Source organism: Conger conger, chromosome 10, assembly GCF_963514075.1.
Source record: "Conger conger chromosome 10, fConCon1.1, whole genome shotgun sequence".
Lineage (NCBI taxonomy): Eukaryota > Metazoa > Chordata > Actinopteri > Anguilliformes > Congridae > Conger > Conger conger.
Window position 1 is genome coordinate 4637501 of NC_083769.1, and position 10000 is coordinate 4647500.

Consider the following 10000-nt stretch of genomic DNA (forward strand, 5'->3'; position numbering starts at 1 on the left):
GTGGTATCAGCAAGGCGCTTCGAAGCAGAACGTGGGCAAGCTGAGCTATCAGCTCCTATTCCACTTTAGCCTGGACGTGCCATCCGCATGCCTAGTTACAGAAGTCTCTCTGAGAAAAGCCAGAGAAAACGTTTATATCAAGACACTGCGCATGTGCAGTGGTGAACAACTTTTCCCCCTCTGCATTAAGGCTATATTTCGCCCAAGTAAACCGTCCATTTTGTACCTACCAATCTAGGCGATCCAACAATCCCAATAAGGATTCACAAAGTATGAATCGTGTGTGTGTGTGTTTATTAGAGCGATCATTGCTCTGTGGTATAAGCGTGTCTCTCGTGCGTCAGAAGGTCTCCCCCTGTGCGCTGGTGGGGTTCCGCGGCGGGTTACAGTTTCAGTGTCCCTCCCCTCAGTGTGTGCCGAGGCGTATAACCCCGATGACGAGGAGGAGGACACAGAGCCGCGGGTCGTGCACCCCAAAACGGACGAACAGCGCTGCAGATTGCAGGAGGCCTGCAGAGACATCCTGCTGTTTAAGACCCTGGACCAGGTACCTCGCCGACTCACCTCACCTCTCCCCTGTGACCGCTTTTCACCATCGCAGCCAGCCACACCATCACGGATCTTATCAACAGTGTCTAGAGTTTGATTCTGTAAATGTTTCCTTGCTGTTGGTACTTTCTCTGGTACTTCTGCCAGAGTGTACCAGAGTGTGTAGTGTCGCGACCCTTTCGGCCTCCTGGCTGTGAGGTGAGGTATACCAACACTGGTTTCTTTTCTTTCTGGTACGGGCAAACTGTTACAAGATGGATACTGGATACTGGAGCTGTTTCCAGACTACAGTTGAGGTAGCGAATCCCACGGTCTGGGCGCTCTGGCACTGAACGAGCTGCCCCCCCACCATCGGGAGGTAAAGCAGGTGTATCGGGAACCATGGGAGAGATAAGACCAGGATCGATAACGTCATCTTCGTTATTTGGTGCACAAATCTGACCGTATGTTCGTAACTATGAAAATGTATAAAAAGCAACTAAAAGCTGCATAGCTATAACTTGCGGATGATCTGGAGCCTTGTAATCATGCGTTTGCCGAACAATTTAATGCTACATTTGTTGTTGTTGCCATCCATGTAGAAACCCGCAAGCGTAGCACTTAGCAGTATACCGGAAATGCTTTTCAGCTGGACTTCCTGATACGCTTTACTTCCCGATAGAAGATGATTTTAGGGACCAGCAGTCCAGTGCCAGAGAACCTGAGGGGAGGGAAGGAGCCATTGTAGGTGGTGAGAATGGTTTTGGGTGACTTCACCTGAACCCCTCCCCATGGGCAACACAAGCTGATGACAGAACTGTCACAAGATGGCATAACGGATGATGCCAGGTTATGTCAAATGAGATAAAACTGTCATACATTTATCAGTACATAAACATCTAAATAAACATCATAATAAACATCTATTATGCCATCTTGTGGCAGTTATGTCATCTGTACGACAGTGTTATATTGGGTTTTGTAATGTACACGTGAGGCCATGGGTAACCAGTGCAGCTGCAGAGGATGGGGGTTGTTGTGGATTGTTGCAATCAAAACAACAGAGACAGAAAGCACCAGCACCAGTTTGTGCACACACACAACCCTGGCGCTCTTCCCAGTGCCTGACCATGCCCAGCCCTCAGGCCCGGGTCCCGCCCTGTAAGGTAGCTTTGACGGGTCTTTGTTTGGCACTGTGCTCAGTTTTTTTTTTTTTTTACCTCATTTGGCACTCGTTTTAGCTTGTTCCTCACACCGACTGTCACTCGCCATCCTGGGCGTGTAACCTGGTTATTCTCGCTACGCTTCAGATGTGCTTAACCCCTTATGGTCGGATGTGACCTGCACGTTACATCTCCCTTAACAGACGGATGTGACCTGCATGTTAAATCTCCCTTAACAGACGGATGTGACCTGCATGTTACATCTCCCTTAACAGACAGATGTGACCTGTGTGTTACATCTCCCTTAACAGACAGATGTGACCTGCACATTACATCTCCCTTAACAGACGGATGTGACCTGCGCATTACATCTCCCTTAACAGACGGATGTAACCTGCACGTTACATCTCCCTTAACAGACGGATGTGACCTGCACGTTACATCTCCCTTAACAGACGGATGTGACCTGCACGTTACATCTCCCTTAACAGACGGATGTGACCTGCACATTACATCTCCCTTAACAGACGGATGTGACCTGCACGTTACATCTCCCTTAACAGACGGATGTAACCTGCACGTTACATCTCCCCTAACAGACGGATGTGACCTGCGCATTACATCTCCCTTAAGACAGATGTGACCTGTGTGCTACATCTCCCCTAACAGACAGATGTGACCTGCGCATTACATCTCCCTTAACAGACGGATGTAGCCTGCACGTTACATCTCCCTTAACAGACGGATGTGACCTGCGCATTACATCTCCCTTAACAGACGGATGTGACCTGCACGTTACATCTCCCTTAACAGATGGATGTGACCTGCGCATTACATCTCCCTTAACAGACGGATGTGACCTGCACGTTACATCTCCCTTAACAGATGGATGTGACCTTCACGACTAGCTGTGCCAATATCCACGATAAACCACGGGTTCTCCATAACGCTTAAATATGAGCGTTTTTGAAGACACATGACTGTTGAAATGCATTGTGATTCCTGGGCCTTTCTATGGGTTTTCTATAGGGTGCCTTAGTCCATAACGGGTTCATCTGTCTTGCCGTGTTGAACTTAAATGTTTTTGGAAAGTGTTTGATGACTGTTGGGGAAATGAGTGCAGGGGAGCAAATGCGAGATGGATGGGTTTTGGACGGGCTAAGAGGCCGAGTGGATGAGAGGATGAGGGTGAGGCCGAGAGGATGAGAGGATGAGGCTGAGAGGCTGAGAGGCTGAGAGGGTGAGAGGGTGAGAGGATGACAGGGTGAGAGGATGAGAGGATGACAGGGTGAGAGGATGAGAGGATGAGGGTGAGAGGATGAGGGTGAGAGGATGCGGGTGAAAGGATGAGGGTGAGAGGATGAGGGTGAGAGGATGAGGGTGAGAGGATGAGGGTGAGAGGATGAGGGTGAGAGGGTGAGGGTGAGAGGATGAGGGTGAGAGGATGAGGGTGAGAGGATGAGGGTGAGAGGATGAGAGGATGAGGGTGAGAGGATGAGGGTGAGAGGGTGAGAGGATGAGGGTGAGAGGATGAGGGTGAGAGGGTGAGAGGATGAGGGTGAGAGGATGAGGGTGAGAGGATGAGGGTGAGAGGATGAGGGTGAGAGGATGAGGGTGAGAGGATGAGAGGGTGAGAGGATGAGGGTGAGAGGATGAGAGGATGAGAGGATGAGAGGGTGAGAGGGTGAGAGGGTGAAAGGATGAGAGGATGAAAGGATGAGAGGGTGAGAGGCCCAGCTCCACACGCCTGTGTCTGGCCCTCAGGCTTGCCCTCTGTGTTGCAGGAGCAGTTCTCTGAGGTGCTGGACGCCATGTTCGAGCTGCGAGTGCAGCCGCAGGAGCACGTCATCGACCAGGGCGACGACGGGGACAACTTCTACGTGATCGAGAGGTGTGTGCGCGGTCGTGTGCGCGGCTCGCCCGCCCTTCTGTTATTACTGCTTTATTTAGGCTGCTGCCGTTTTATTTAACGCACAAATTCACATCATTCTAGTACAGCGTGTACGTGTCCGTTCGCTGTTGGGAGAAAATGGATTACCTGGTATCCATACTGTAGCACGCTACGCTAACCCCGGTGGATGGTGTTAATATTAGAAAGGAAAGCAAGAAACCACCTTGTCCGTTTGTCTGAGATTCATATACTCAGTGTACCGGTGAAGCCATGGTTCCAAAATCAGACCGCTAGTGATCGTAAATGTAGTCTGCCTCCGTCCACCTGCGTCAAATATGGAATTGTTTTGGATTCAAATACATTTCTGCGCTCAGTAGACCTTGCCTGATGCAGTTAAGCTTTTCGGGAGTATTTCGTAGCTTACAATACACCGGACAAGCTCAGTAAAGTGTAGAAAAGTATTTGAATCCAAAACATTTCCGTATCTGACCGGCCTCCATTTTGTGCTTGGTTGCACGGCGCTGTGGGAATGTGGTTAGCCCTGTCTGGCTGGGTCCCCCTGGCGTGCATACCTGAGGCCGGTGTCCTTACCAGCTCTGCAGCTGTGAGTCTGTCAGGGTGAGCGTGTGTGATCCATGAAGGCTCTGTGTGGAGGGGCCCAGGCTGTGTGCTGTGTGGAGGGGCCCAGGCTGTGCGCTGTGTGGAGGGGCCCAGGCTGTGCGCTGTGTGGAGGGGCCCAGGCTGTGTGGAGGGGCCCAGGCTGTGTGGAGGGGCCCAGGCTGTGTGGAGGGGCCCAGGCTGTGCGCTGTGTGGAGGGGCCCAGGCTGTGTGGAGGGGCCCAGGCTGTGTGGAGGGGCCCAGGCTGTGTGGAGGGGCCCAGGCTGTGCGCTGTGTGGAGGGGCCCAGGCTGTGCGCTGTGTGGAGGGGCCCAGGCTGTGCGCTGTGTGGAGGGGCCCAGGCTGTGCGCTGTGTGGAGGGGCCCAGGCTGTGCTCTGTGTGGAGGGGCCCAGGCTGTGCTCTGTGTGGAGGGGCCCAGGCTGTGTGCTGTGTGGAGGGGCCCAGGCTGTGCTCTGTGTGGAGGGGCCCAGGCTGTGCTCTGTGTGGAGGGGCCCAGGCTGTGCTCTGTGTGGAGGGGCCCAGGCTGTGTGCTGTGTGGAGGGGCCCAGGCTGTGCGCTGTGTGGAGGGGCCCAGGCTGTGCGCTGTGTGGAGGGGCCCAGGCTGTGTGCTGTGTGGAGGGGCCCAGGCTGTGTGGAGGGGCCCAGGCTGTGCGCTGTGTGGAGATCCAGGATACCCTTGTACGCTGCCGAGTTTAAGTTTCGTACCTTTGTGAAGAATGGATTTCTACCGTTCGGTGCGATTCCGAGGTCCTTGTTTTCCAGAGATGACCGCGGGTCCAGACCTTCGGCTCTCGCGGCTACAAAAGGAACCCTTTACTATTAAAAATTATTAAATGGTGTTCAGTTGTCGGAGAGATAATCAAACGTTCTTTAATAACTACAGAATATTCATTCTCAGTATCAACAAGCAACATCTCTTTCTGTCTACATGTGGCATTAAGAGGCTAAATCATTCCTCATTAGACATTATGTGTCTAATTAAAAATGGGTAATAGCTCTTTATACTTGAGGAGGTGCAATTAATACTAGAATGCACCAGCATGCACTGGGGTTTAGGCCATTGGCAACACTGGCTTGATTAGAGCTTCAAAGGATACTTGAATAATTTAGCGAAGCTGAACTGTTCATACATTGACGAGCAGAATCCTGGTGATTGCTTGATAATGGTATAACCGCAGCGCTATTCAACTGCGAGTCCTAATCATTTTACCTGCTTGTGTCAGACAAGCCATTTCGTGAAATCTGGCAGTGTCGCGCATGGCAGCGCTCCAGACACTGTGGCCTGCAGGTGGTGGAGTTCAGCAGAGCTACAGACACTGTGGCCTGCAGGTGGTGGAGTTCAGCAGAGCTACAGACACTGTGGCCTGCAGGTGGTGGAGTTCAGCAGAGCTACAGACACTGTGGCCTGCAGGTGGTGGAGTTCAGCAGAGCTACAGACACTGTGGCCTGCAGGTGGTGGAGTTCAGCAGAGCTACAGACACTGTGGCCTGCAGGTGGTGGAGTTCAGCAGAGCTACAGACACTGTGGCCTGCAGGTGGTGGAGTTCAGCAGAGCTACAGACACTGTGGCCTGCAGGTGGTGGAGTTCAGCAGAGCTACAGACACTGTGGCCTGCAGGTGGTGGAGTTCAGCAGAGCTACAGACACTGTGGCCTGCAGGTGGTGGAGTTCAGCAGAGCTACAGACACTGTGGCCTGCAGGTGGTGGAGTTCAGCAGCGCTACAGACACTGTGGCCTGCAGGTGGTGGAGTTCAGCAGAGCTACAGACACTGTGGCCTGCAGGTGGTGGAGTTCAGCAGAGCTACAGACACTGTGGCCTGCAGGTGGTGGAGTTCAGCAGCGCTACAGACACTGTGGCCTGCAGGTGGTGGAGTTCAGCAGCACTACAGACACTGCAGGTGGTGGAGTTCAGTAGCGCTGCAGACACTGCAGGTGGTGGATTCAGCAGCGCTGCAGACACTGCAGGTGGTGGAGTTCAGCAGAGCTACAGACACTGCAGGTGGTGGAGTTCAGCAGAGCTACAGACACTGTGGCCTGCAGGTGGTGGAGTTCAGCAGAGCTACAGACACTGTGGCCTGCAGGTGGTGGAGTTCAGCAGAGCTACAGACACTGTGGCCTGCAGGTCCTGGAGTTCAGTAGCGCTGTTTTCTCAATAGTTTCCAGATTATCCCCAGTTTTGAAATGCTTTGAGGTTTTGCTCTTGACTGGTGCTGACCCTGCGCTTCGGTTGGTTTGACTGCAGGGGCGTGTACGACATCGTGGTGCGGGGCTGCTGCGTGGGGCAGTACGATAACAAGGGCAGCTTTGGGGAGCTGGCGCTCATGTACAACACCCCTCGAGCAGCAACCATCATCGCCACCACGGAGGGGGCACTCTGGGGCCTGGTGAGACAAAAACACACACTGCACGCACACGCATACACACACACATACACACACACATACACACACGCATACACATACGCGCACACACGCACTCACATACACACACACATACGCACACACACACACGCCCACACAACACACTCACACACAACACACACATGCGCTACGCACACACAACGCACATACACTCCACACACACGCACAAGAGATGCACATACATACACACACGCACTCCTGAGCACTATGTCCCTCTCGGTGTGTGTGTGTGGTGTGTGTGGTGTGTGTGGTGTGTGTGTGTGCGTGTGGTTTGTGCGTCTCCTCACGCATGGTGCTATATAACCTGTGTCTGTCTCTCAGGACCGGGCCACCTTCCGCAGACTGATTGTGAAGAACAACGCCAAAAAGAGGAAAATGTACGAGATCTTCATCGAGTCTGTGCCCTTGCTCAAGTCCCTGGAGGTGAGGGCGACACTGAGCAGGGCTGTAGTTCCCTCCTGCTGGAATATCATTGTGCATAGCCCTCCTGTAGCTGCTCCGGTGAAGCATGTCACTCTGTGATCGTCTGGCACTCATAGGGGTTCTCTCCTCTCTCTCTGTCCAAGGTGTCTGAGCGGATGAAGATCGTCGATGTCTTAGGAATGAAGTCTTTTCAGGATGGAGAGCTGATCATCATGCAGGTACTTTCACATTCATCTGTTTTGGGTAATCCATTACTTTACATTGACACTTATCCAAAGTGACTTACAGTTGATTAGACTAAGCGGGAGACAATCCACTTTGTGGGGATAAGGGCCTTGATCAAGGGCCCAACAGCTGTGCGGATCTTATCAAACCATCGACCTTGTGGGTCCCAGCTGCTGAATGCCAGGCATCCAACTTTCTGTGATGAGCTTCATGAATCCAAGTGATTTATGTCTCCATGTAGACTATTTGGAGAAAGTGATTTACCCATTAAGACCAGGATAGGGAGTGTGGTTTAGCTACTTTGAGGTAGAGATAAATTAAGTTTTGAATTTTCATTCAAAATTTGTACTCTGGGAGACCGTTAAATATCTCCGTTAACAATATTGGTTTAGTTAGCTTGTTATGAATTCATTTTGTACTTGGCTTGTTATAGATTCATTTTGCAAGTGAGCACCGATCTAACATTATAACTGTGGCGGTTTACCCATACAAAATGTGAGGGATCTTATAAGATAATGTCACTTTCTTTCCTGCCAAAAGCCCCCATGCGCCTCGGAATCACGGTCACGAGCGTGAGACGAGACGGCTTGAAGAAGGAGTGTTCTCCTTCGGGCCGCCGAGGGACGGGGTGTGGGCGGTGTATCTAACACTAACTCTAATTGGATTAGATGGGGCACAATTGGCTACCAAATTGGGAGAAAAAGGGAAAACTGAAACTTTTTATTTTATTTTTTATACATTTTTTGGATTGCTTTTTCTTTTATACCATAATTATGGACTTAGGCCATGTTGATATTTTTTATTTTTTTATTTTAATTTTTCCGATAAACCATTGTTATTCAGTGACTTCTGAATTCTCCTTTTGGCCTGGTATCGTTTGGTATTGGGTGTTGTGATACTACATCTGGTATTACATGACTGGGGCACGGTAATTTGGGGGTGTGGGGAAAAAGGACAGGACCAAAGATACATCCCTGGGGCACCCCCACAGTGTGCATCAGTGTTCTACTGCTGTCCCAGATATACGTCATCTGCTGTGTGCAGTTAAAGGAAAACAGAAAACCAAGCTTTAGCCTGCCTGTGACTCTCATACGCTGGCTATCAGAGTGCTTTGACGTCTGCTCACTCTTATTAGATGCCTTATCCTGAGGAGGAAGCACTTAAAATTCTGCTTCATGTCACATCCTTTTCCTGTGTAAGTAATGTTGGTAATGTCTTTCAGGGGGATCAGGCAGAATGTTTCTTCATTGTGGAGTCGGGAGAAGTAAAGATCATGATGAAAAGTAAAGTAAGTATTTTTTCTTTTTTTTTTTAAATGTACTTTTTAAAAAAGACTTTAAAATTGGAGTTGGCTCCAGAAGCTGAGCTGTGGCTCTCTGTGCAGACCAAGGCGGACCAGCAGGATAACGTGGAGGTGGAGATCGCCCGATGCAGTCGGGGCCAGTACTTTGGGGAGCTGGCTCTGGTCACCAACAAACCTCGCGCTGCGTCTGCATACGCTGTGGGGGAGGTCAAGTGCTTGAGTGAGAAAACGTCTCATGTACATACACACCCCACACCTAACATACACACACACACCCCTCACCTAACAAACGTGCACACCCCACACCTAACATACACACACACACCCCTCACCTAACAAACGTGCACACCCCACACCTAACATACACACACACACACCCCCCTCACCTAACATGCACACACACACACACACCCCTCACCTAACAAACGTGCACTCCCCACACCTAACACACACACACACACACACCCCTCACCTAACATGCACACACACACTCAGCCCGCACTTAACATGCACACACACATGTACACACCCCACACTTGACACACACACACACACACACACACACACACACCCCTCACCTAACACGCGCGCACACACACACACACACACACACACACACACACCCCTCACCTAACAAACATGCACTCCCCACACCTAACACACACGCCCACACACACACCCCCCCACACTTAACATGCGCGCACACACACACACACACACACACACACACACTCAGCCCGCACTTAACATGCACACACACATGTACACACCCCACACTTCACACACACACACACACACACACACACACACTCTCGTATGGCATCCAGAGTGAGGACCAAGCAAACTGAGTTGAGAACTGAGGACCCTGTTCTATTTAGTGAGAAACGGACACTGAACTCTGATGCTAGGCCATCCTGGCACCACTGCTGACACTTTGAAGAAGCAAAAGGGTCTAGATACAGCTATTTTTTTTGATTGGCTACCATTTTGGAGGGGAAGTTGCTTTGTGAGTGGGGAAGGGAGGGGTGTTGTTTCAATGGTTATTTCTTAGTTTGTTACAATTTTGGAGGGAAATTTGCTGTTGCTGGGCAGATGCAAAGGAGTCCTGACGCAGGGATTTGATTGATTGGCTACCATTCTGTAGTGGAAAAACTAGTCGTGCACATGACAAAAGAGTTTCAGCAAGTGCACTGAAAAGCAGTTTTATAAGGCATGATTCTAGAAAACCGGAAGAACAGATCCACTTGAAGTGCTCGTGTATGAGATTCTAATGTACTAAGTTATTCAATTGACCTGGTTATAAATAAATGTTCATTATTATAAAAGTCATAATTTAAAATGTCTTACCATTTCAGATTGATTTTGTAGATATCTCTCTTCACAATGTCAATGATGTATTAGCAGATTTTGCAACCGCCACAGAAGTCTGTC

The 10000-nt window shown here is 50.5% G+C and overlaps 1 protein-coding gene and 1 long non-coding RNA gene across 6 annotated transcripts in view; both read left to right on the plus strand.

Annotated features, from left to right (window-relative positions):
- The window catches only part of prkar2aa (protein kinase, cAMP-dependent, regulatory, type II, alpha A), a 46005-nt gene that overhangs the window by 33030 nt on the left and 2975 nt on the right, over nucleotides 1–10000 (plus strand). The window contains exons 3-11 of one of the 5 annotated variants that reach the window (XM_061257094.1): nucleotides 411–546; nucleotides 788–845; nucleotides 3476–3582; nucleotides 6441–6582; nucleotides 6940–7041; nucleotides 7185–7259; nucleotides 8489–8554; nucleotides 8651–8825; nucleotides 8876–10000. The exon at nucleotides 8876–10000 is cut by the window's right edge and continues 1365 nt beyond it. In XM_061257094.1, the coding sequence (XP_061113078.1) occupies nucleotides 411–546; nucleotides 788–845; nucleotides 3476–3582; nucleotides 6441–6582; nucleotides 6940–7041; nucleotides 7185–7259; nucleotides 8489–8554; nucleotides 8651–8825; nucleotides 8876–8991 (977 nt within the window). In that variant the 3' untranslated portion in view covers nucleotides 8992–10000. Of the gene's footprint in view, nucleotides 1–410; nucleotides 548–787; nucleotides 846–3475; nucleotides 3583–6440; nucleotides 6583–6939; nucleotides 7042–7184; nucleotides 7260–8488; nucleotides 8555–8650; nucleotides 8826–8875 lie in introns of all 5 variants that reach the window. The other 4 variants (XM_061257095.1, XM_061257097.1, XM_061257096.1 and 1 more) reach the window with 4 other exon arrangements.
- Nucleotides 5919–6434, plus strand: LOC133138386 (uncharacterized). The gene is made up of 3 exons (XR_009709730.1): nucleotides 5919–5947; nucleotides 5990–6021; nucleotides 6198–6434. It is a non-coding gene; the product is annotated as an uncharacterized LOC133138386 (long non-coding RNA).